Source organism: Synchytrium microbalum (assembly GCF_006535985.1).
Source record: "Synchytrium microbalum strain JEL517 chromosome Unknown SmJEL517_scf0051, whole genome shotgun sequence".
NCBI classification, from domain to species: Eukaryota; Fungi; Chytridiomycota; class Chytridiomycetes; order Synchytriales; family Synchytriaceae; genus Synchytrium; species Synchytrium microbalum.
Window position 1 is genome coordinate 74,266 of NW_022158400.1, and position 26,033 is coordinate 100,298.

Sequence of the window (26,033 nt, forward strand, 5' to 3'; positions counted from 1 at the left end):
CTGTTTCGTGTGATTTCGAATTCGCATCTATACTCGTGTGGGAGGATCCCCATTAGCCAAAAAAAAAATCGCGACGACGGCTGTTGATGTAATTTACGACTCGCTTCCGATATGCAACGCCGCACGGACGACCTGCCTGCTCACTACTGCTCAGGCTACACAGGGCCCTTCCACTGATTCCCCATGGAAATGGTTTAAGAAGAATCTAGGAACGACGCGAGAGTTGTGGACCGCAGTTGGGGAGACCAGACGGCATGTAGGACGCAGTCGCGCTAAGGATCGTTTTAAGGAACGATGGTGTGTCAGGCGACTGAGGCCCACTGGTACTTAATATAGTATGGGAACTTAATATAATGTGTCATTGTACTCTCGTGTCAATTTTTTTGTGAAAAAAAAACCCCCCCTTCAAAATCATCCTGACAGGAATAGAGGAGAGAGAGTGTGAGAAGATATAATACCATAATGTCCTTCAACTTCTTTGGATTTGGAGGCAGTAGTAAGAAGCAGGAAACAGCTCCAGAACCAGCAGCAACTCCCATACAACACACAAATGCATCGACGACATCAACTCTTCCACCAGAAGAAACGGTGCAGTCTATGCTATCAGGAATGAAATTCGATCCTACTACACTACATCCCGTAGCTGGAGCACAAGGGGGTGTCGATTACATGTTCATTGACGACGTGCCCTTCGGTCAAAAGGCACCACCACATCCCACTGGTAGTTTTGGTCCATTGCCAATGAGAACCAACTCGGACAAGATGCTATATGGAACTGGTACTGCCTACTTGCTTGGTCTCTCGTCGGGTGGTGCCTATGGATTCTTTAGAGGACTCAGAAACCCAAATGCTACTACTATGAAGCTACGGGTCAATAGTGTCCTCAACTCGTGTACGAGATATGGCCCATGGGCTGGCAACTCGTTAGGTGTCATGAGTAAGTTCGCTCTTCGTGGTATTACTCATGCAATCTGATCTTGAATTGAGTTGTCTCATGCTTTTTTTACACATAGGTTTGATGTGGTCCATGATCGACTCGGGATTACAAGAAGTACGAGGTGTATCTGACTATTATAATCATATTGGATCTGCATTTGTCACTGGAATTCTCTTTAAATCAACTGCTGGTATAAGGCCTGCTGCCATAATGGGAACTCTGTTGGCTTCAATCGTTGGAGCATACGCCGTCTCTGAACAAGTAGCTGAAAATGGCGTGAGGCTGCCAACATTGGGAAGTGTTAGGCCTGCCGCCAACGCATAACTGTAAAAAATCGTAGTACTAGTAGTAAGGTGGTAGTAAACAGTGATTTATATAGAGAATTTTTCATAACGATCTAGGAGAGCCATAGATCTGTTGGACAAGCGATTTGATCTATTTGCAAGATATCCTAAGTCCGTAAGTCGTTGTTTCATCCAGTCCACTCTTCAAAAAAAAAGTCCAAACATGCAACCAGACTATGGAAGTCCGAGCTGAGACCATGAACACATGCGCGCACACGTATTGAAGCTACATACCTAGCTCTTGTAAAGCTCTCAAGCCCAGGCATTATGCAAAATTCTCAATGTGACAAGAAACATCTGATCCAGACCGATGCAGGCCGATAGGTTTGCAGAAAATGATATTTTCAAGCTGAGACCATGAGCACATGCGCACGCACATGCTTGACGAGCTACGAGCCAGCTGCTAGATCTCATCGTACTATCCTGCCGACGTACTCTTCAAAAAACTAAATTATCGAGACTGATCGTCTCTCGGCCATTTTACAAAATTTCAGCATGATTTTGATCTAGCACTAATGACACTGATTCTCGCACTAAAAATGGTTTTTCATGTCATATGAATATGGATTCGCTCGTTTAAGTGGACTTTTTTAACAAACTTTGATCGTAAATGCTGATTTTCTGTTTCAAAAGTGTAGACCTGAGAACGTTTCAGGTTGAACATCTGAGTGAGAGTCATGCATGGTTCATTGGTTTGTACCGATTTATCTCGCTTTTGGCAGCTTCCAAGTGTCTTCTAGTACCGTTTTATTCAAGCTATCAAAAACGGACGCAAATTGAGAATATAGAGCTTGTCGCCTGAGGGAGAATGAAGCCGAATCTGGCATTTTTGCAATTTCGAAGTAATTAAGCGGGTGAGCTGCTCAGAGACTCGATGCCAATCCAGTTATCAATTCAAAAACCCGATTACAAAAAAAAAGCTAGAAAGGGAACGAAAGCTCACAAAGACGATAAACAAGAGTCCAACGCGTTGTCCCGACAATTCCAGCTTGGAAAATTGATAATATTCCGGGGTATGAATGGACATCCCTCCAAGATGGTTACTACACCAAAGAGAGGCCTTAGAGCTAGCTTTGAGCTTGGAGTTTGATGGAACTAATGAGAGCTTCGGTATCATCATTGCCTCCAGGGTTGATCTATCAGAGTGAAGTGGTGTGGATTACAAAAAGTCCAGTAGGAAATATCACCGGAGGGACAGTAGACAACCCAGGTTCTAGCAACAAAAACGGATTCAACATGTGACATAAAATTGAAGGACTCCATTTATAAGAGTAGTCTCGTAAAGTTCTTCACTTGAAAGTTGAAGTTTCAGCCGCAGGCACCAATTCCAACGGCGGAAAGCTGGGGCTACTACCAAGGAGAGGTAGGTATTGGTCATGCAAACTGTGATGAATCCAGAAGAACGTAGTTATAAAAGTAGTCCCGTGAAGCTCTTCAGTGCAAAATAGAAGCTTGAGCTGCCGGTACCAATTCCAAAGAGGAAAACCGATACTACTACCGAAGAGTCCTCGTTGCTTTCCATACATTTCGTGATGATTTCATAAGAGACAAGGTTCTTGAGGTGGTCTCGTCCAGATCTTCACATCAAAGTTGAAGTTTGAGCTGCCCGGCACCAATCCAAACGATGAAAAGCCGAGACTTCTACCAGAGAGCGGTAGACGGCGTTTCTACAGACAGTGATGATTGTGGCGGAAACTTATTTATTAGACTAGTTATCTGAAGTTCTTCAGTGCAAAGTTGAAGTTTGAGCCCCAGGCACCAATTTTAACGACGGCAAGCTGGGACTACTACCATAGAGAGGTCAGTGCTGGTCATGCAAACTGTAGTAAATTCAGAAGAAACCTACCTGTGAGAGTAGTTTCATGCAGAGCTTACTTCAAATTTGAAGTTCAAGCTGCCGGTTCCAACTCAAACGATGAAAAGCTGGGGCTACAATCAAATAGTCGTCACGAATCTCCATACATTTCCTGATGATTTCATAAGAGACAAGTTTCTTGGAGCGGTGCGCTCCAGATCTTCACATCAAAGTTGAAGTTTCAGCTGCAGGCACCAATTCAAAGGAAGAAAGGCCGAGAATACGACCAACCAGAGGTTGCTGGTACTCATAAAGATCATGATGATTTCGGAAGAAACGTATTTATTAGACTAGTCATGTGAGGTTCTTCAGTGCAAAGTTGAAGCTTGAGCCGCAAGAACCAATTTTAACGACAGAAACCGAGGCTACAACCAACGAGAGGTCAGTGATGGTCATGCAAACTATGATAAATTTAAAAGAAACGTACATGTGAGAGTAGTCCCGTAAAGTTCTTCATTCCAAAGTTAAGTTTCAGCTGCCGATACCAATTCGAACGATGAAAAGCTGGGGCTACTACCAAGAAGTCGTCGTTGATATTCGAACATATCGTGATGATTTCGGAAGAAACAAATTTATTAAAGTGGTCCCGTCCAGATCTTCAGAGCAAAGTTGAAGTTTTAGCTGCTGGTACCAATTCAATCGATGAGAAGCTGGGGCTACTACCAGAGAGGGGTCAGTGAGATACATACCAACTGCGGTAAATTCAGCGGAAACCTACCTGTGAGAGCGGTCCCGTGCAGTCCTTCAGTTCAAGTTCGAGCTGTCGGCACCAAGTCGAACGCTGACAAGGCGAAGCTACTATCAAAGCTTGTCAGCGTGGTCGTGACGATTTCAAACAGATCGTGATGATTTCAGACCTAACGGATTTACAAGAGTAATCCGGCTTACTTCTTCACGTTAAAGTTGAGATGTGAGCTGCCGACATCAACTCAAGCGGTGGGAAGCTGAGTCTACCAAAAGAGTGAATTCAGAGACTGTCATGTGGCAAATTCAGGAGAAAGGAACCAGTAAGAGTGGTTGAGTGCAGATCTTCAGTTCACGTTGAGGTATGGGCTGCCGGCACCACTTCAAATGATGAGGAGCTGAGCTTAATATCAAAGATCGGTCTCGAGTAGTTCTACAAACTGCGATCAAATTCAGGAGAAGCGAATTTACTAGAGTAATATCAGTTCAAGGTTCCACTTTATTGGCACCGACTCAAACGATGAGGAGCTAAATCTGTTATCAAGGGCCCGTTGTAGATATATAGACTGTGAAAATACACCATTCCTAATTCTGGGGCAACCTCTGAGCTTGAAAATTTTCAAACAGATTGATTGTGTTGATAGTGAAAGCTCGTCCATAGAGAACTGTGCGGTGGTTTTCGAATGGCCGTGACGAGCAAAGGAGATGGTCTGAGAACTCTTTTAATTGATAACTTTGACAGCTACACTTTCAACTTGCACCAGCAGCTTTGTAATTCTGGAGCTCAAGTTGTTGTCATTCGAAACAACGTGCCATGGTATGCCGGAAAACACTGATCAGCATCTCAAACGTGCTAGTAAAGACATTTACTGTGCTATCTCTTACTCTTCTTACCAACTCTCGTTGAATAGGGAACAAGTGCGTGACAACATTTTCCCACATGTTGACAATGTAGTCATTTCTCCAGGTCCAGGAACTCCAACTGTTATCGGCGTACGCGGTTGTGTTCTCAAGTGTCGCAATGCCTTGAACTCATCTTGCGATCACACTTATGTAGGACTTTGGATGCTGCCACAATGTCATTCTTCACTCCAACCTTCCAGTCTTGGGCGTATGTCTCGGTCATCAAGGCATGGCTACAGCATTGGGAGGAAAAGTCTGTCATGCCCCAGAACCTATGCATGGACGAAAGAGTCTATTGCATCATAACGGGATGGAGTTGTTTGCTGGAATCAACAACCCGTTCTCTGTAGTCAGATATCATTCGCTGATTGTTGATGAACAAGGTATTCTTCTTCGATTATGTCGCTTGTAAAGCTGCTGGCTCGATGCTCGCTTTCGCCACATGCCTCACAGTTCATGTTTTTAGCCTTGCCATCGTGTTTGCAAGTAACAGCCTGGACCAAACCAACCGCCCCGAATAGCAAACGTATAATCATGGCTCTGAAACATAAGGAGCGTCCACTATGGGGCGTACAGTTTCACCCGGAATCCATATGTACAGATCATGGTCTTGACCTCATATCCAACTTTATGAACCTGACGAGATCACAACTACCCATAACGCGAACGACTAGTATTCCTGCTAATGTACTGGACATGACGGTGATTCCATCAGCACTTGCTGAATGCATAGCTTCACCATCTCAAACACGATTGGTAGTCAGGAAGATAGAAAACGTTCAGATAGATTCTGAGTCAGTATTCAAGACACTCTTTGCAAACAAACCTGTATCGTTTTGGTTGGACTCGGCTCGTGTTGAAGAGAGTCTCAGTCGCTTTTCGTTTATGGGGTCAGGAGACAGCGAACGCAGGTATGATCCGCCATGGAGATTCCCTTTCTTTTGGTGGTCACGAATGACATTTTCGCTGACTCACATTCAATCAATCACATCATCGAAACAGCTTCATTGTAAATTACAGCATATTATCTAGAAAAGTCACAACAATCCAAGGTGGTCAATGTACATATACTCAATTAGACATGACCGACACCTTCTTTGGCTACATGGCCAGACTAGTCAACCAGCACTCTCTCTGTCGGCAGGACACTATAACAATACCGCAGCCATTCGATATACCTTTTGATTTAATGTGTGGATTTGTGGGATACTTTGGGTATGAAATGAAGACGGAAAGTCTTGCTGAAGGACGAACCACTCCATTCAAGTCTGTATCTGCTAATCCATTACCTGATGCCGCATTCATATTCTCTGATCGCCTCGTGGTCTTTGATCATATTAAGAATGATGCTTATATTGTCATGTTGGAGAACATACCACAATCATCCCTACTAGTAGAAAAGCACACGTCATTAGGAAACAGAGTCAATAGTGCTTGGTTGGATGATACATTACGAGTGTTACAATCAACTGCATCGTATACGAATGGTCATGCTGCTGCAAAGAGAAAGCGGAAGCGCGGGATGACGCTAGACCACACTCGCGACGAGTATATACAAGCCGTATCATCATCTCAATCTAAAATAATCGACGGAGAGAGTTACGAAGTCTGTCTGACAACAAGAGCATCAATCCAACTTCCGAAAATGGACTTGTCGGATCTCATTCATGATACATTAGCCATGCATCATCATTTGAGAAATGTGAATCCTACTCCTCATGCTAGTTTTATTAATTTTGGGCAGGGGATGATTATCGTGTCTGCTTCGCCAGAAGAGTTTGTTACTGTAGATCGTGACAAGTGGGTTCAGGCTAGGCCCATCAAGGGTACTATCAAACGAGATAAAGTAGATCCTATTCGAGATGCTAAGCTCAAGGTTGAGCTTGAGCAGAGTGAAAAGAATATTGCCGAGAATCTGATGGTAAATAGGAGCTGCTTGTAGAAATGTTTTTTTTTTGCGTCCATTCGAAGTGTTGGGAATGGAAGCTGCCTCAACTTAGCAACGTTCTGATAACTTCTATGTTAGATTGTAGACCTGCTACGTAATGATCTGAATCTTATTTGTACACCATCAAGTGTCTGTGTGCCTTCTCTCTTCAAGGTCGAAAGCTATGCCTCGATACACACCATGGTTTCAACTATCAAAGGAAGTCTGAGGCCCGGGCTTACTGCAGTTGATGCCGTAATGAAGTGCTTTCCACCAGGTAAATGAATGGATCATGGCGTGTATATCCTGTCTTTTTTTCTCGGTTTGGGTGTTTCTAACTGCTCAGTACACAGGCTCTATGACTGGAGCACCCAAACGAAGAACAGTAGAAATACTAGAAGACCTTGAAAAATCACCGAGAGGAGTATATTCTGGTGCTTTGGGTTACTTCTCTTTAACAGGAGAAGCAGATTTTGCAGTCGTTATACGAACGGCCATTATTCACAACCAAGGTTTGATTTGAAACGTGATTTTGTGACCAAAAAGCAATGCAAAGTGCTAATTTACTCCTAATTAACTCATGATAAAGAACTATCGGTGGGTGCAGGTGGTGCGATCGTATCCTTGTCATCTCCAACTGAAGAGTACGATGAAATGTTGCTCAAGCTCTCTTCTGTTCTGCCCAGGTAAAGAGTGATTCGATAACAACGAACCCGTTCGACACTCACCCTGTCTTCTCTTAGCATTTCCCATGCTTTCGGCATTGATGGCCTGTAGTATAGTCGTTGACCGACACACCTGATTCCTTCATCTGACACTTTTCGTCCCTCTAAACATCAACATACACAACCTTGTCCATATTATTACTGTCTAGATATATTTATCAAATCTATACATTTCCTCCTCACAACATCTAAGTTTTTTTGCAACCACCTTTTTGTGTAGTATTGTCCCTTGATGCGACACGATCACCAGATCATTTACTCATCCACTGGAGCACCAGAAGCTGCACCACTGCTAGTACCATTGTTGACTTTACTCTTACTGCAGTCTCTTGCCAGATGTCCAGGCAACCCACAATTAAAACACTTGCGAGAATAGCTATTACCATGCTGTTGATTCTGCTGTCGAGGCTGTCCTTCTTGTCCTGAATTCTCAGGACAGTCCTTTGAGATGTGTCCAGGCTTGCGACAAAACCAGCACGTCTTGCTCTCACTGGAACAGTTTCTCGAGATATGGCCTTCAACTCCACATCGTAGACAGATGATTGGGTTTTGATGTGGAGCCATCATTGGTCGTGGCATGTTTTGATACATGGGTTGTTGCTGCTGCATTGTTCGTTGCGGACAATTTCTGGCATAGTGGCCTTTAAGGGGTCGGTGTGTAAGGTGTCGTTTGAAGAAAATACTGACAGAAACACTTTCATGTGAAGGAGCTCTGACAGAAATACTTTTTGCGTACCTGGATTTCCACAACTATGACAAACGCCTGGCAACTGACGATAAGATTGGTCTGAACTTGCCATTCCACCTCCTTGATTCTGCTGCTGATACTGGTATCTACCACCACCACCATTATTATTGTTATGCTGTCTCTGATTGCCTCCATCATCTTGCTGCTCGGAACAGTCACGCGAAAAGTGCTATGACATGAAGAAAAAATTAGCGTGGTTGGCGCAAAGCAGAAATTCAATGCCCTCGCAATAACATACACCCTTCTCTCCACAGCGAAAACACACGGCATTGCTTCTATCAGCAGCTTGTGCCTCTAGTTTCAGTGGACACGAGGAGCTTAAATGCGAGGTGCTAAATGGTGACAAGGTTTTGAGTAAATGTAGAAAGCCAAAGTGTCTTCGACAAATGGGAGTATGCTGAAGATGTTTAGAGCTGACCTCTGACATCTGAAACAGGCTTTTGGAGCGCGTGGAGCAGGGCATTCCTAGTAGGTCGGATGTTCATGTAAGAATTGATAAAGCAAAAATTTCATGTTGTTGAAGAACGTACCTTGGAGTTGTGGCCTATATGACACGAGTAAGAGAAAAGGAGAAACGTCAGTTCTGAATACATATAAATGATTTGCAAACGGATCTGCTCATTACCTGGTTCTTTACAATTGTAGCATATAGAACCTTGGCCAGAATCTTTGGTGCATTGAGCAGACAGATGGCCTCTTTCACCGCATACAAAACAATAGTTTCGTGCATGATTGTTGGTATTGCTGAATGCATACGATGGCGAGCCCTCCATGTTATTAATCAAAACCGCCGGATTTCGTGCAAGTGTTTGGTTTTGTGCGAGGAGTTTAGAATCTGATCTATGCAGTTTCCAGCGGTGGAAATACAAAGTGTGGGCGTATTATGAATTGTTGAGCGTGATGCCGAGTATTCTACGCTCTCGTTCTCGTCCAGTTGAGGTAGTTTTTGGGAGTCGGGAGTGAATGAGGAAATTCTCGTTGTTTACTGCTGGACCCTTGGGGTAGGACACAAAAGACAGCTTCACGAGGAAAGCCCGGAACGATGGATACAGACTTTTAAAGGACGTGAAGAGTATCATATGATGCGCCTAGTCTCATTACATGGCAAACATTCACTGCTCCTACGTGAAATCGTTTGAAAGAACGGGCGGATACACGTCATTTTCTTTCGCTTTTTGTTTGTTGTTGACAAGGACTTTCAAAAGACTGTGACAATGACGATAACAGCTTGCTCTCTGCTGATGCCTCTTTCTCTCCTCTACTGAACCACTTGATGTTCTAAGCTAAGCATTTGGTCCAGTCCAAACATAACTGACAATTTTGCTAAATTTCGGATGCTCCATTAAGGTCTTTCTAGCCGAAAGGCGAAAGAGTTCGCAATATCACATGCAATTGAGATGTGTTTATCGTAGAGTGGGATATTGGAACGGAGAAACGCGAATGCTCACAGTATTAGTCAATATTAAACCAACACCCCGAACGAGTTTAACGATTGCTTGATTTTTATCAAGGAGCTGAATTTTGAGAATTGCAGTCATTGCGAGGGCCGTTTGTTTAAAAAGGCGTTTGTTCATCAATTCAACCTTGAAGGCTGCAAATCAACACAATGTGTTTTGGTGGTATTCCAAGGTTGTCATAGAAGCAATATTGCTTTTGGATCAAGACGAGAGGTAAATCGGCCTGCTTATTAGAATTCAATACAAACACGAGATTTTATCCCCATCAATATCTACTGGAGCGAAGCAGAGCAGTGATTGTCAACTCCAAAATGTTTTGGACGCAGAATAAATTTGATGGCAGAATAAAGGTTTGACGAGGGCCAAATTAAGCCTCGACGTTCTGAAATATTGCTATGGATCATCTTTCCCTTGGCTCCATCGGCTAGTTTTTGTGCATCGTTGTCAACAAACCCGGCAAGGTTGAAGGTTCTAGTTTCCGTTGGGATGCGAATTCGCAGTGGTCGTTTCGACAGCAACAGAACAAGCTAGCTATCTTCTTAATTAACGCACAATTTCACATGAATTGAAATTTGCAAATCATGTCAACTTCGACAATATTATGGAAACCGAGGGGATCTATTCTGGAATGGAAATCGACTGCTGAAGCTACCTTTTTCTTTGATCTTTGCCGAGACGAGGATTGGTATGGACGGTGATTCACAATAAGTACTACATGATATCGATTTCTTGTCGCCATTTGTATGTTGGATTATTTCTAAGCTGCAGCCCTTATAAACTCAATAAACAGTGTGGTTCTCGATTAAAACCTGTATTTCATTCTCGTTTGATCAGTATTCAGCTTACTGCAGCTGCATTTTCGACTGATTGATATTGTGCAGAAACAAAGACCACGGTTGTTGTTCGTGGATTCCAAATTCTAGTTCACCTTGAGTCTTGTCTGTGCGGGATATCAATGCACATCAATGCGTCTGGATCCAGCTGAGCGAATTGTGTCATTTGTTATCTGTTCTTTGGCGTCCTTGCCTCAAAAAGTTGCTTGCGATTGGTCGTGACGGTGAAAGTCCTAAGTATGCAGTGTTTGGTGACAAAGAACAGAAAATCCCCACATTGAAGCGTTTTGCTTTTTTGCTTAGGCCTACGTGACCTGTTTGATCTTCCTTGCCAGCTGCATCGACAATGTTCTATTCTCGTGTCCACAGATCAGATGTGTTTAGAAAGCTCAAGCCCTCAAGGAGCTCTTCTGTTCAAAGATTAAAGAGAACCTTAATTCTCATGTATTCTAAGCTTGGAAAATCGTCCAAAGCACATCCTCTGCCTCAACTCGAAGATGTGACGCGTCATCCGACTCCTGACATTTCTTGACAATCTCATCAAATCACAAGGGAGAGAAAGCGTGTACAATCAACTCATGGCAGTCATCGTAAGCACCGTGCCTTTGTTATCGTCCGCACCTCTAATCGAATTATAAGACTAACCGTCTGCCGAATAATTCAACTTTCTAGATTATTCGTATTCGATCAAAGGACGGACAAGCTCGAGTTGAATTGGACTCTAATGCTGATGGAAGAACACTACGGAAAAAGGTCACTCTTCTCTTTGATCGATTATCTTTGAGCACGATCGCGTCGCAACATCAAATACTCACCACATTCCAAAGCAGATACTTCAAGTCTTGCAGTTAGACGACTCGACTCAATTGGCTGCTGCACTAGATCCACAAGGTGCAAAGCTAGTGGATTTACAATCTAATTCGAATGTCGCTTCGTTAGGTTTGGGGTATGAATGATTTGGTCAAAGTTTGCTGGCACATCCAAACACTTCTGAACTCTATGTCTTACGACTCGGTTTTTCATCATCGTAGGAATGGAACAATGCTATACGTGGAATACGTAAAAAGTAGCACAACCAATGGTCATACTTCGACTGCAGGAGGTGCTACTGGTGCTGAATCCGTGGTTGCAGCCGCCGTCATTCAAGATCCTATAGATAATGAAATGGAAAAACAACCAGGAACGATTCCAAGGCCCAAAGATCCACTGTAGTAAGCTCAAAAAATCCGCCATTTCGCAGCCCATATGTGGTCTATTAACAGTCATATTTATCATGTAGCTGCAAACATGGTGATCGAGCCATGTGTGACTACTGCTCTCCACTCGAGGTTGGTATCCCGACGACTGCTGCCGTTTTGTCCCTGTCTCTGACACTTTCGTCTGCAGCCATACGATGCAAAGTATCTCGAAAAGAATAAAATCAAACACATGTCCTTCCATGCATATCTCCGTCAGGTCACTAATCAAAACAACACCGCTCCTATAACATCTCCCAAATTCATACCGCCTCTCGAAGAACAAAGCTTCAAAGTTAGGAATCCTTGTCCCAGTCAAACACATGGTCCATATCCTGCTGGAATTTGCACAAAGTGTCAGCCATCTGCAGTGTCACTCAATCCTCAGGTAATTCAAAACAAAAAAGCCCATTTCAAAGTGATCGTATGCTGAGACAATGTCATATTGCCAAATTTCATAGCCCTTTAGGATGGTAGATTTTCTAGAGTTTGAAACACCAGGATTGATTGATTCATTTTTATCATATTGGAGAAAGACGGGTGTACAACGATTTGGTTATCTATACGGAAGATATGAACCCTACACCGAAGTCCCTTTGGGCGTCAAGGCTGTAGTTTCTGCTATATATGAACCACCACAAGTCGGAGAACCTCATGGATTACAGCTGACTTTACCAGATGCTCGTGAAGAGCAGGTTGATCAGATTGCTGCCTTATTGGGCCTGCGGAAGGTATGATGCTATTTGTTGATGCCTCGTTTTTAGGCTCACCGTCATCTCGTCCAAACACTGTTTCTGACTAGGTTGGAATGATATATACGGATTTGTTGGATGATGGAACAGGAGAAGGAACAGTAGTTTGTCGACGACATGGCTCATCCTACTTCTTATCATCCGCCGAATGTATATTTGCTGCACAACTCCAGCTCAAGCATCAAACTCCTTCAAAGTATTCCGCAAGTGGCCACTTTGGTAGTCGTTTCGTCACCTGTGTCTTGTCCGGTGAGTTGATTAATCTTACAAGCATTGTTTTGGCTGGTCAAAAAGTCTCACCTGCCTGCGTTTCTAGGAAATGAGGATGGTGGTATTGATTTTCAAGCATACCAAGTCTCAAACATGGCCATGGCGATGACTCGTGATGAAATCATTGAAGCATCTGTGGATCCAACAAAAGTCCGAGTTCGCGAATCAACACCAGAGCTTTATGTCCCAGAAGTATTCTACAAGTATAAGAATGAATATGGTATTATGGTACAAGAAGCTGCCAAACCTACCTTCCCCGTCGAGTATCTTCTTGTGACGGTATGTCTGGTCGTCTTTCAGCAGTATTCAGTTATTTTTTATTTTGCGGTTTCACCAATTGAACTCTTTATTCTGTGAAGGTATCCCATGGATTCCCCATCAACCCTGTGCCAACGTTCACAGCTCCAGCACCGTTCATTATAGAGAATCGTGATGCTCTCGAAGCACAGCATCAAGATCTAGGAGCTGCTCGACAACACTTGGAAAAGGGACCATTGGTCTCGACGTTGTCTGACTTCCATCTCATTGTATATCTTTACTCGTTGTCCATTCTGGATGAGGTAAAGAACTTTGCCGTTTGTTAGTACTCACTACGTCGTTTGGCGTCAAACCTGTCCCTGAAGCACCTTGTTTTCTTACAAAATTTTCCAATTTTCTCAACAGATTCCATTCAGACTTGCTTGCAATATAGCCAGAACGCACTCGGAAACAGATGCACAAACTTTGATACACACAGGTGCTTGGCAAACTCTGACAATGATACTACAGGAAGCTCCAATTAGTTCAGGACCAAGTGGTTTTGGGATGAGTGGTGGGTCATCGTCATCAGCAGCTGGTGCTAGTGATGGACCAACATGGAGCTGTCCACATTGTACTTTTGCCAACCCAGCACGAAATCATGACTGTGGGATGTGTGGATTGCCGAAATCGTAAATTTAAAAGCAACAACAAGATTTATTTTTAAGAGGCTGGTTTCTAGCAGATATCAATTGTATCAACTACATATATAGTAAAATTCTCCTTTTCAGACAAGAATGTGATCTAACGCGAAAGAAACTAGGTCTCACGTTGAGAAGGATACAAAGAGAGATATTGATTTAAACCTGTACATTTGTACGTCTCTGCACACGTTGGAGTCATCGAGCTTTTGCGTACTTGAACTCGAATTGTTGGGGTATCGGCCAAAGAACGACTTTCAAGCTGACACCAAGATTATATGGGTCACAGTGTAGTGGTGCCTTATGCCAGCTTCTAGCTCCTAATAAAGCTCTCCAGCCTACGTATTCTTAAAAACTCAAATTCCAACAAGAAATGTCAACCAAGTATCTAATCCAGGCCTGACAAAGGTGATATTCGCGCAGAAAATGATGTTTACATTGATATTAACGTCGATTCTACTATTAAGAAGCACGCGCCGCACGTTCCGCAAAAACGACCATTCACAGCGTGTTCGACCTTTGGGGGTATCGGCTACCAAACAGCTTTCAAGCTGAGACCAGTAGCACATCTGCACATACTCGTTAAATATAAGAGCCAGCTGCTGGCTCCCATAAAGCTCTCCGGCCGACGTAATCTGCAAAATACGAAATTGCCGACCCTGATCTCAGTCATATTTCAGCATGATTTTGATCTAGCGCGAGTGAGGCTGATTCTCACGCTTAAAATGATTTTTCTTGTAGTGTGGACATCGATGACGTCCTCTGAAAGGACCATTTACAACAGAGTGTGATAGTAGTTCGTGATTTTCTGTTTCGAAAGTGTAGTTGACCATCGAAAAGTTTCAAGATGAGTACCCGAGTGAGAGAAATACATGATTTATGTTCATGCTCATGCTCCCACTTTAGACAGCTTCAAAGTGTCTCCTGTCACCATTTTGTTCATGATATCAAACAACGGACGCAAATGGAGAATACAGAGAAGAGCAGCATGAAGCTAGAATCTCAGAAACTCGATGCTAATCTAGTTATCAATCCATTTATTTTGCAAAACCGCAGTTACAAGAACAGGGCAAAAAAGTCTTCAAGAATTATTTGGAAAGAAAGCCCAAAAGGGTGATGAGCATCAGTGTTGCAATCCCATCTTTCAAATTTGATACTATTTTGGCAATGTTTGGCAAGCCATAATGGTGCTTGTTCTTCATTCTAAAGTTCAGTCTTTCGGCACCAATTCGAGTACTGACGAGCTGTGCTCACTCCACAGCCAGAGAGGTCCGTGATAGTCTGGCAATCTGTGGTAAATTCAGAAGAAACGTACCTGTCAGAGGTGCTCCTATGTACATCTTCAGTCCAAAGTTGTAGTTTGAGCTGCAGGCACTATTGCAAACGATGAGGAACAATTTGCCGAAAGTGGAATAGCATTTTTGGGTTGAGAATTCGCAGCCTAAACTCATCGTCATCACACATCCTCTGCAAAGCGGTTGATATTTCTTCTTTCTACTTCATAAACAAGTGTATTCAATGAAATTACAAATGCTTTGACACGTATTCTCTAGCAGCAGTAATAGCAGCAGTCACAGCATCTATTCTATCTCCTGATCCTTGAGCAGTGTCTGCTTTACCACCACTCTTTCCATTCACGACGTCTCCAAAGGTCTTGGCCCACGTGGCAGCGCTGAAGCCTTTGGCAATCATGGACTATGATTAAGAAGCGAAAGGAACATAAATCAGGACCAGACGTTGGAGGAGTACAAAAGAGTACAAGAAGGAAGAACTAAATCAATCGTAGTAATACCTTTGAGGCAGTTGTGTAAAATCCAACAGCCTTCCTATCGTGGTCAATTGTCAGATATAGACCAGACTTGTCAAGTTTCTTGGCTTCATCACGAGCAACTGTGACAGCCTGAATAGACAAGGATATTGAGCAATTAGAATCGGTTGGACAAGACAAAAAAAAGCAGGTTCTGAGGGATAATAGTGTACCTTGGTGTTGTTTCCATACTCAAAGACATGAATATCATACAGCGCAGTAGAATTCTTGGTAAAGTAATCCTTGACATACTCTGTAGCCTACAGCACGAAAAACAACGTATGTAAACACAAACAGTTGAGCTGCCCCGAGAAAACTCAGTAAAATGAACCAACCTCCTTGTTTTGCGCACTCTTGATAGCCTTATCAGCCTCAAACACCTTTTTCCTCATAACCTCAGCTTGCTCCTTCAAAGACTCCAATCGAATCTTGGGTATAGGGGCAGCATCGAACTGAGTTCCAATGACTTTAAGAGCAGCATCCTGAGCAGATGGTGGCATCTTTTCTATTTCTTCTAGCTTTTTCTGGTATTCATCGGCTACTTCTTGGACTCGGAGTGCATCTTCACCAGTCACGGCAATGATACGTCGAATGCCTTTTGCGATGGATGATGATTCCATGACGACGAATCTTTTGATGTCGCCTGTTTGCTTGACGTGTCTAAGTGTAAAGGACCGATTATGAGAAAGGGGATGCGAAAAAAAGTGTTTGGAGCGAACAGTAGTTTGGATGAATATTTCTCTACTTACGTTCCACCACAAAACTCTACAGACGTCTTGGTCCATTCAGGGTTGGTTGCATCCTTGGTTAAATCATCGACATTGTAGCCGATGGACACCACTCGTACTGGATCAGGGTAAACCTATTGAGTTGAGCAAGGGGTCAGTGAACAAAAAACTTTCATGCCAGCATGTGAATGAGAGGAATTTACCTCTCCAAATACAGCACGAACGCCATTTATAGCACGACCAACACTTAATGCAACTTCCTTGGTATACACGGGTAGATTCCTTTGAATCATGTCATTGCTTATCTTTTCAATCTTGACCAACTCATCGACGGTTGGCAGATTCTGTGTTGAAAAAGGCAGGGTTTGAGTGAATTGAATATAGAGAGACTGGTGGGGAAATGGGTGTAGATAGGCTGCACAGTCTGTGTCGCGTCCTACCTTGCTAGAGTAGTCAAATCTCAATTTTTCGGGAGCAACTAAAGAACCTTTTTGATCAACGACTTCTCCCAATACTTCTTTGAGAGCAAAGTTGAGTATGTGAGTCGATGTGTGGTTGTTTCGTAGTGGCCATCTTCGAATCTGTCAAGGAAGGAAACAAAATCGGTCAGTGTCTTCAAAGACAGAGGCCAACAAGAGGGTAGAAAAAGGATTCAATAATAGTGGAAATTGGTACCTCATCATATGATACCACAATCTCATCCCCAACAGACAGATTGCCGTACTTGAGATATCCAATATGTAGGACATAACCGCCAAATATCTGTGAATCTTCAACAGAAAATTCGGCCTTGTCGTCAATCATGATAGAACCAGTATCGTATTGTTGACCACCAGATTCGCCATAAAAGTTGGTCTTGTCGAGTATGATGCCAAACTGTTGTGTGGTCTTGTCGGCAGATACTGATTTTACAAATACCTTGTCACAGTATATGGCTTTGATGGAAGCTTTGATATCACCATAAGCTATAACAAAGAAATGAAACAAAATTGGTGAGTCGTAGGGTGCAACAAATATTTTAACGGGACGAATAATTTGAACCTCCATTCAACTTACAATATTTGTACGAATCATCAGTGTCAGCGACTTTCAATTTCGTAGCAAGTTCTCCAAGAGCATGTACATCCAAAGCAACAACAGCTCCTGAATCCTTTTGCCGACCAGCACGAGATCGCTCTTTGGCAACAGCTTGTTCCTGTTCTACTTCATCCTTATTATACGAAAATCCAATTTCATCAACCATAATCTGAGTCAAATCCAGTGGGAAACCAAAAGTATCATATAATTTCCACACATCACTGGCCTTCAGTGATTTGGCACCTTCATCACGGGCTTTAGCGACATATCGATCAAATAAGACTTCACCTCGATCCAGAGTCTTGGCGAAAGCTAATTCTTCTTCGTCCAAGATTTCTTTCAGGTCGTTTACTCGTTTGGTGATTTCTGGGAAGGCATCACCCATTTCTTCAACGACGGTATCCACCAGTCGTGAGAAAAAGTTTCCGATAGGAGCATTGAATTTTTTACGGATATATCGTGCACCTCGACGCAATATACGTCTCAAGACATAACCACGACCTTCATTCGATGGGACACCACCATCACTTATTGAGAAGGTGAGTGTTCGTACGTGATCAGCTACTACTCTATATGCGGTATCGATTCCATCTACATCGTCAGTTCCAACATGACCTGTATAAGGTCGAGCACCTGTCAGCTCTTGTATTTTAGCAAATATGCCAGTAAAGCAGTCGGTATCGTAATTGGATGATTTGTTTTGAAGGACTGAGCAGATACGTTCTAGACCCATTCCGGTATCAATATGTTTATTGGGTAGTGGTCTCAGTGATCGATCTGGTTCACGGTTGAATTGCATAAAGACCAAATTCCAGATTTCAATGACTAGTGGGTCGTCCATGTTTACGAGATGCTTGGCATCTCGACCACCAACACGGTCAAAGTGGATTTCACTGCATGGACCACATGGACCTTGATCACCCATTTCTAAAGAGAAAAATTATGTCAGCGTTGATTGATATCAAACGAGGAGGACAACACGATGTGGTGACACGTCATACCCCAGAAGTTTTCTTTGGCACCAAACGGCAAAACTCTTGATGGGTCAACACCAATATCAATCCATAGCTGCCTGGCTTCTGTATCAGCAGGTATGCCAGCTTTTTCGTCTCCCTGGAAGTAGGTGATGTAGAGCCGTTCTTTGGGTAACTTGTAAACAACGGTCAATAATTCCCATGCCATGGCAATAGCTTCTTTCTGGAGGCAAATTGTGGCGTGAATATTGTCCAGCATAGTCTTTTGGCGAAAAAACATATGGCTCAAGATAATGGCCTTGGTTTCCTACCTTGAAGTAATCCCCAAACGACCAATTTCCCAACATTTCAAAGAAGGTGTGATGGTATGTATCTTTTCCCACATCGTCCAAATCATTGTGCTTTCCACCTTGAGTGCAATGAAAGGTCAGTAAAGAAGGTGAGTCAAGCAGAAAAAAGGCGAATAAATAATTGTACTATCAAGGATACGCCTCGACACAGGTACACACGACAGCATACCGGCACGAATACATTTCTGAGAGTTTGCAGCACGTTTCAGTTTGGACATGTCAGAGTTTGGATCCACTGTACCGAGGAAGATGGGTTTGAACTAGGACAATTATTGTGTAGTAGCAATAAGTATGTGTGTGAAATGTTTCATTCTTGATTGCAGTCTGTAGAAGCGTCAACAAGGCAGTGTGCAGATGAAGGACTCTTTGAATCATGCAATCAAGCAAGAATCCAAGCTTCTTCACAACACCCCACACCACACACAAGTAATCATCACATTTACCTGCGTCATTCCCGAGTTTGCAAACAAGAGAGTTGGATCATCATGAGGAATTGTTCTCGAAGAAGGAACAAAGGTGTGAGCGTGTTTGTCTTTGAAGTAGTTGATGAATGTATCTCTAGTCCTTTTCAATGTCCAGTATTCTGACGATGGAGGGTGACTGCTTTTTCCATTGATACTGCTACCAGTAGCTCCCTTAGTAGTACCAGACCAGGTGTTGGTCCATGGGTCTGCAGCCTTTGGCATTCTTGAATGAGTAGTCTTGAATCTCGTTGATGGGTGAATCACTGGTATTATTGGTGCCCGGCTTACGGACAGCGCTCGTAGCCAATTGCTTTGAATGATCGTGTTAAGACTATTTGGCTTTTTCTTGAGCTTTAAACGTTGCAAGTAGTGTGGCTGCTAACGATAAAGCGTTGATTTCCTTTTTTTTGTTTCAACGAAAGCAGAACTTGGAGGCAACAAACAATGGTAACGTTGATGAAGAGGATATATATTCTCGTGTATATTACCATGCTCAACTTTTATAAACACGTTAGTCGCGTTCTTAAAGGGTATAGTATCTATTCTTGACCATTTTCTGTTTTGCTCAATTGCTGACTGCTTTATCCAGAAGCGGCCAGTTCGCAGACGCGATTTCTATACAGAGATCAGAGATCACTTATTTTCACGTAAAAAGAATAATAAGTATCGGTCCGACTTCCTTAGCCTTTCTTCAACTTCTTCTACATTGCTCCAAACTTCAAAACCTCCCAGCTTGCATCTCAAAAGCAAGGATGAGCAGCAAGAGGAAGATAGCCGACGAAGATGATGGTGGAGGAGCCAATCCCGTTGCCGGATCATCCTCATCGTCCTCAAACATCAAAAAGAAGAAGACCTCCCACAAAAAACATAAAGAAGAACCAATTGATCATGCCACTGCTGTCGCAAATACTCTGGCAAACTTGAACTTTGAGGAAAGGAAAATCCTAGATGAACTCAGAAAACATCCAAATGTCAGTATTATCTTGTCATCACTCTGCAGAACATGATTCGAGTTTTTCTGCAGGCACATCATCTCACATATTACACTCTATCTCACAGGGTCTACCACAAGCCGTTCTTCAACAGGCTCTGCCTGATATAGACCTCAAGGACTTGCTCGAGTCCATCAACAGCTTGAGTGTCAAACAGGTACATGCCTAGCTCCCTCCAAACGACGAAAACACTGATCCCAGTGACTAACATCATCTATTTTTGCTCCAATAAAGGTCGTTGAATTCATTTCACATGGACGAGAGCTATTCTTTAGAGCAAAGTCGGACGAGGAATTCAAAAAGTACATCGTGTTAAAAACAAGTCGCTCAGGCAACTGGAGGACCTGACAACTGGTCTGACTCCTTCTACTCTTATATAGGACTAAAGGACTGTCAGATGAAGAACTCATGGTATACAATGTCATCAAATCGGCTGGAAATCGTGGAATCTGGGTCAGGCACATCAAGGAAAAATCAAACCTACATGAGAAGTCAGTTACCAAATGTTTGGACAAATTGAGTAATTCACTACTTGTCAAATGCATGACTTCTGTCAAGGTATCGCACAACATGCCATGTTCCAAAAATCGCCTATTGTTGATTTCATTACTCCTGGAAACTCACCCAATCTTTCTTTGCACACTAGTTCAAAACACGTCGTCTCTACATGTTGGCCGAAGTCATGCCATCTGTAGAAGTCACAGGTGGTGTCTTTTACACTGATCAGGAATTCGACACAGAACTGGCTGATCAAGTGTCTCTTGTTTGTCATCATCACATCATAAACAAGGTGAGCCAGAAACGGGACCTTCGGAGAGGCTCTACATGCGGCTCCTATTTTGAATTTTAATCTAAGCTTTTTTGTTTCATCACACTCAGACAGCCAACAAATGTTTTACTAACCCATAAATGTAACATAGACATACTGTGACGGAGACATGCTGAAACCACGAGATTCACGATATAAAAACTGGGCTACAGCACAATCGTGTCTCAAATATGTGGCTGGATTAGGCGTCCTCAACAATACAGATTTGAGCGTCGAAGATATTGTCCGTGTACTCAATCGTCTGGTGTATGATGGCAAAATCACCCGATATAGACGAGATGGTAAATCCAATGAAATCATCAAAGTAAAAGACGAACCAGTAAAGCCCGCCAAGGCTTCCAAATCAACAAAAAAAGGAGCAGCAGCCAGTAAGAAGCCCACACGAGCAGCAGCACGACGAGCAGCAGCAGCCCTAGCAGAAGACTCTGATGAAAACCAAGATGATATGGGATCTGATATAGAATTACCTGAACTTGATCCAGACGCACTCAAAGATGAAGAAACAGGAGGATATGGACCACGTGAAAAGAAACAGCCACCACCAGCAGAAGACAGCAACGATTTCGATGACGGAGACGATATAGCTGAAGCACTAGCAGGAGAAGTCGACATGTATTATTATGAAGCTATACGACCATCAGAGTATCGAGAAGAGATTGGAAAAGATGCTCTACCGTCCTTCTTCCAACCAGGTGAAAAGGGACAAGCACCACGATTGCCTGGTAATGAATGGAGTGGTCGGTGGTCTGCCTTGTCTTCTGTGCCATGTGGAACTTGTCCAGTTGCTTCATTTTGTAGTGATAATGGGCCAGTCAATCCTAGCAGTTGTGTTTATATTACGAACTGGATGGCTGAATGGTGAAGGGGAGGGAGCTTGTGTGCACATTAGCACGTTGGCAGTTATTAAGAAGGGTATATATAGAGAGAGTCAAAAAAGGAAGGTGTTAATGATGTGTAAATAAACACGTTAGATTTGTAAAAAGCAAACGCTCTCTCATAAAAACACGAACTTTGTTGCATTTGCAAAAAAAAAGTTGAACGAGACCATCGCAGTTGCCCATATTTAATTTTGCTAAAGCATTACTCACAAGCACCTGCAGCAAACTAAACAGAGACACGGACCGTATACAGATCCTTCATTTAGAGAGTCACAATATAAGGGACTCCAGCCAATTTATAAAGCTCATCGTCATCCAGCTCCAAAGTACACACAAAACATGTCGAAAGCTAGCACACCGGAATTGAAAAAGTAACGTTTACAAGCTGCATCATCTATCATTGAGTCATCCTATACATATAAATCAATTCTGACTCTCGCCTTGCTGCTTCCTAGGTACATGGAGAAGAAGATATTCATCCAATTAAACGGAAATCGAAAAGTTACTGGTATCTTGCGAGGTACATCATACAACGTTGTGGATTTCAAACTGGATGAAGGCTGATACTATGTATGGATTCTTGCAATAGGATTCGACCCATTCTTGAATCTGGTGGTGGATGATGCTGTTGAAGAAAAAAAGGATAATAGTAAAGAGGATTTGGGAATGGTGGTATGTATTATATAGCATTGCTAGCTATTGGATATGCAGAATCCACAGGGATGATATGATGTTCTCGTTACACGTTGCTGATTTTTTTATTCTCTTTTTGTAGGTCATAAGAGGAAACTCTGTCGTGGTGTTGGAAGCTCTTGAACGTATTTAACAACATGGCACGCCAACATGGAACCCTATTTTTTGCATGTCAAAAACTGTTTTGTATTTGTGTTGTATAGATAGAAATGAAATACTACTATCTCGTCTAGAGAAAACCAAAAACAACTATGTAACAATTACCCCTACCCCTACAACCCCCACACGTGTCCCTGCTTCACATCAGTTGTCACTATCACTACCATCCTCATGATCATACGGATATATTCAGGCTCGGAATCAAATGCCTAGATTGTGCGAGAACCTTAAGAGAGATGCCTGTCAGTTTGAGTTCGTCCACAGTTTCAGCTAACGAAGGTGGATGAGTGATCAGGTTTTTGTTCCGCCCGCTCAACCACATGGCAATAGCACTTACCATTCTAGGTTCGTTGGGCACGTATAGCCTGCTCGTTGAGTCGTGAGAGTCTGAGGATGGGATTCATGATCTGATAGCAATGGAGTATACCTTTCGTGAAATGAGGCATCGAAGGATATAAATCCTCATTAAATGTCGGTGCCTAGCAAAAAAAGTCAGCGTCGTCCGACGAATGTAGCAACCTACCAAGAGGCTGTAACAAAACACATGAACGACTGTAAGGACCTCTGCAAAATTATCATAATCTCAAATAGGTATAATGCAATCTAAACTTATGAAAGCGTCGTGGGAAATCCTTCTTGAATCGTCTGTACTCGAACCTCTTTTGTCTCCTGTTGGCTGTTGTAACTTGTTTAGAAACACCTTCCAAATCAGTCACGTCGTATTCCACTATGCCAAAGGCTTGACCTCCTCTGCGCACTTGACTCGTATCAGCAACGGGTCGGTATCCAACGACACCCTCGTCACCTTCTTACGAATCCACCTCGCCATATGTTTCGTCACCCTCTCTCTCTATGCCTCTCATCAACCAATCCACACTCGAAGGGACAATCCCGATGACTCAATTGTGCATACAAGTCTATAGCATCGGAAGGTAGATGGTAGCCAAAATCGACGAGACGTTCATACATATACAGTATAGCCATTTTGTGGTTTGCATCATCAAAGAGCTGTTTGGCGCGTATGTGTATAGCGTGCTCTACACATTCGTTGATGAGTAAAGGCAGGTTGCGACAGTATGCGGGAGTGGTGTTGCTAACGGTGCTCTTCCACTAGAGATATGTGACAAAGGAGGCAGAGTTTTGTACATGTCGCAGGGAGATATGTATAAGCAAGGTCTTCCAGATGATAGAATGTTGTCTAAGAGTTATTTATTGAGCTCTTGTAACCTTTCGTTTCATGAAACAGATATCGTTTCTGTTCTGTAGGGCAACGTGATGGGTTCCACTGGGCAATCTCTGGGCAATAGAGTTTGCCAATTATAATATGGATGGAATCTAGCAAAACACGAATAAAATGCTCGTAGATCAGAATCAGACATTCAAGCCTTTAAACCAATTTGTCGCTACCTTGCAAACAACGAAATCAATGTGCTCCTTGTGGCCGTGTCCCTGATTATTGTGAAGCGTGAGAGTAAGAACCTTTGATTCTTCTGTCTTAGGAAGATACAGAATTCAGGGAGCATGTGGTGGCATAGGTGACTGATTGATGAGCACTCGATCAACACATCAGCCCGCTGCCGCGGGAAGGAATGTGCATACAAGGAAAGATTGTTGCCGAGTATAAAGGTGGCGAAGGGCTCTTTTCTGATAACGAGGTTCGTTGTATGACAGTTATTCTCTTCTTCGATCCGTTGGAAGCTCTAGAACGCAACTCGACGATCTAGCCTATTGCTTGCATGTCACAAACTTTTTTGTATTTGTGCTGTATAGATTAAAAACAGACTACTACTATCTCGTCCTGACGGAGAACAAAAGCACCCTCCTCCTGCTTCACCTCAAATCAATCAGTTATCACCATCACTAGCCCCCTCATGATCATAAAACACCTCATCTAGAGGATCTTCATCTATAGCTGAATTAGCCATCCTCACCACCTTTTTAACATTGTCAGAAACACGATTCACGTATGCAGACTGTTTTTCTAGCTTGGCGAGACGTCGAGCCGTGTTTGGTGATTCGAATGTAGGTGATTCGTATAGACCAGATCCAGAGAATCCACCATCAAAGATTTTGATTAGGGAAAGACAGAATCGAGGACCGATTTCAGTTAGTGTCATTTTGGCTGATGGGTCTTTTTCCTTGTCATCTACTTTTTCAATGATCTAGTGTAGTTGAGACAAGGGTGTCAGTAGCAATACAATGGAACCTTGTAGTTTTGTTTTGGCTCTCTCCATGCTTACCTGGAAATTCCTAAACCATATACGGCCATCGAGTAAAGAAAAGGACATGACGTGATCAAAGAATGGTTTGGTCTTTCTAGATGTTCTTGGAGTACCAAATATCTATATCGTTAATATTATTAGTATTTGCGCAAAAAAAGGAAAGCTGCATAGAAGCTATACCTGAGTCAAGAGCTCCTTGATCAGGACATATTCGGGCTTGCAATCCATAGCCTTATCAAACGACAGGATTGGACGAGAGCCCTTGAGAGAATTACCCGTCAATTTGAGCTCGTCCATAGTTTGAACTATAAGGGTTGTAGAATGATCAGTTTGTTTATCTCGTACAATCAAATAGCAATAGCCCTGCTTACTATTCTGGACTAGGAACTTGACACTAGGACCGTTAGGAGTCTTTGCCATCCACATATACAAGTCTTGATGTTTACGAGATTCAAAGTAGACACAGTTGTTGCAGTTTGCCAATTCAGATAGTTCGTTGAGCACGTATAGTTTGCTCTTTGAGTCGAGTTTGCTCTCTAATAGATGTGAGAGGATCAGGACGCGTTCAATGATGATCTGCCGACAAGGAAGTATACCTTTCTTGGCATGAGGCATTAGAGAATGTAAATCCATCATCAAGTGTCGGTGCCTAACAAAAAAAAAGTCGAGTTCGACGCAGACCCAATGTAGCCCAGTGATCGGCACGGTACCTGTATATGATTCCTCTAGAAGACAACATCATAACCCTCTGACGATTCGGAGGTGGTGCTGTAGGAGCCGTAGTTGCATCCGTCGTCTTTTTTGTGACTTTAAAGTCGTCTTCCCTAGCCTTTACAGGTTGTCGTGATAAGAAGAGCCCCTTTCTACCACTCATGACGGGTCTGGCAGCACTGGAAGCTATACCATCTTCGATATCTTCTTCGTCTAGCTCATCTTCGAAATCATCTTCATCAAACTCGTCGTCTTCGTCGTCTTCCTCGTCGGATTCTCTGCCTCCTTGACTGGATATGATTTCTACCGAGCGTACTTTGCGGGACATGGAGTGATCAATGTCCTGAGCGTCCTCATCGTCGTCTTCCCGTATGCGTTTCATCGTGCTAGCTTGCTCTTATTCGCTTTTTGGATGTTTTGAGCTTGAAAAAAAAAGTTGAGCTTGGCCTGCGGAAATTCGAGAAGGTGTTTTGGAGCTAGATAATGAAGATCCAATAATTGAATAATTAATTTCATTCAACAGAACGTGTCATGGCGCGAA

The 26,033-nt window shown here is 42.9% G+C and overlaps 7 protein-coding genes across 7 annotated transcripts; 5 read left to right on the forward strand and 2 right to left on the reverse strand.

Annotated features, from left to right (window-relative positions):
• Window positions 1-462: 462 nt before the first annotated feature.
• SmJEL517_g05505 (uncharacterized protein) lies at window positions 463-1,261 on the forward strand (the record flags this gene model as incomplete). The annotated part of the gene is made up of 2 exons (XM_031171431.1): window positions 463-937; window positions 1,014-1,261. 2 exons carry the CDS (start codon window positions 463-465, stop codon window positions 1,259-1,261), a joined length of 723 nt encoding a protein of 240 aa, XP_031022601.1.
• Window positions 1,262-4,503: 3,242 nt separating this feature from the next.
• Window positions 4,504-7,427, forward strand: SmJEL517_g05506 (uncharacterized protein; the record flags this gene model as incomplete). Its single annotated transcript, XM_031171432.1, has 9 exons — window positions 4,504-4,637; window positions 4,732-4,813; window positions 4,878-5,106; window positions 5,190-5,634; window positions 5,726-6,644; window positions 6,750-6,927; window positions 7,004-7,162; window positions 7,240-7,336; window positions 7,394-7,427. The coding sequence occupies 9 exons, from the start codon at window positions 4,504-4,506 to the stop codon at window positions 7,425-7,427; spliced, it is 2,277 nt and encodes a 758-aa protein (XP_031022604.1).
• Window positions 7,428-10,991: 3,564 nt separating this feature from the next.
• On the forward strand, window positions 10,992-13,603 carry SmJEL517_g05507 (uncharacterized protein; the record flags this gene model as incomplete). The annotated part of the gene is made up of 11 exons (XM_031171433.1): window positions 10,992-11,003; window positions 11,086-11,166; window positions 11,244-11,359; window positions 11,445-11,624; window positions 11,693-11,741; window positions 11,800-12,036; window positions 12,110-12,379; window positions 12,451-12,649; window positions 12,717-12,949; window positions 13,030-13,230; window positions 13,334-13,603. The coding sequence occupies 11 exons, from the start codon at window positions 10,992-10,994 to the stop codon at window positions 13,601-13,603; spliced, it is 1,848 nt and encodes a 615-aa protein (XP_031022603.1).
• A 1,529-nt stretch (window positions 13,604-15,132) lies between these two features.
• Window positions 15,133-19,230, reverse strand: ALA1 (alanine---tRNA ligase; the record flags this gene model as incomplete). Its single annotated transcript, XM_031171434.1, has 13 exons — window positions 15,133-15,303; window positions 15,401-15,508; window positions 15,589-15,675; window positions 15,751-16,075; window positions 16,165-16,277; window positions 16,347-16,487; window positions 16,584-16,724; window positions 16,819-17,108; window positions 17,200-18,147; window positions 18,222-18,417; window positions 18,506-18,603; window positions 18,714-18,804; window positions 18,988-19,230. 13 exons carry the CDS (start codon window positions 19,228-19,230, stop codon window positions 15,133-15,135), a joined length of 2,952 nt encoding a protein of 983 aa, XP_031022610.1.
• Window positions 19,231-19,760: 530 nt separating this feature from the next.
• Window positions 19,761-21,691, forward strand: SmJEL517_g05509 (uncharacterized protein; the record flags this gene model as incomplete). Its single annotated transcript, XM_031171435.1, has 6 exons — window positions 19,761-19,979; window positions 20,068-20,157; window positions 20,235-20,302; window positions 20,381-20,558; window positions 20,647-20,790; window positions 20,921-21,691. The coding sequence occupies 6 exons, from the start codon at window positions 19,761-19,763 to the stop codon at window positions 21,689-21,691; spliced, it is 1,470 nt and encodes a 489-aa protein (XP_031022609.1).
• A 355-nt stretch (window positions 21,692-22,046) lies between these two features.
• SmJEL517_g05510 (uncharacterized protein) lies at window positions 22,047-22,533 on the forward strand (the record flags this gene model as incomplete). The annotated part of the gene is made up of 4 exons (XM_031171436.1): window positions 22,047-22,078; window positions 22,163-22,227; window positions 22,297-22,379; window positions 22,483-22,533. The coding sequence occupies 4 exons, from the start codon at window positions 22,047-22,049 to the stop codon at window positions 22,531-22,533; spliced, it is 231 nt and encodes a 76-aa protein (XP_031022573.1).
• A 1,870-nt stretch (window positions 22,534-24,403) lies between these two features.
• Window positions 24,404-25,874, reverse strand: SmJEL517_g05511 (uncharacterized protein; the record flags this gene model as incomplete). The annotated part of the gene is made up of 6 exons (XM_031171437.1): window positions 24,404-24,721; window positions 24,800-24,901; window positions 24,962-25,086; window positions 25,153-25,317; window positions 25,378-25,430; window positions 25,492-25,874. 6 exons carry the CDS (start codon window positions 25,872-25,874, stop codon window positions 24,404-24,406), a joined length of 1,146 nt encoding a protein of 381 aa, XP_031022574.1.
• Between the last annotated feature and the right edge of the window lie 159 nt (window positions 25,875-26,033).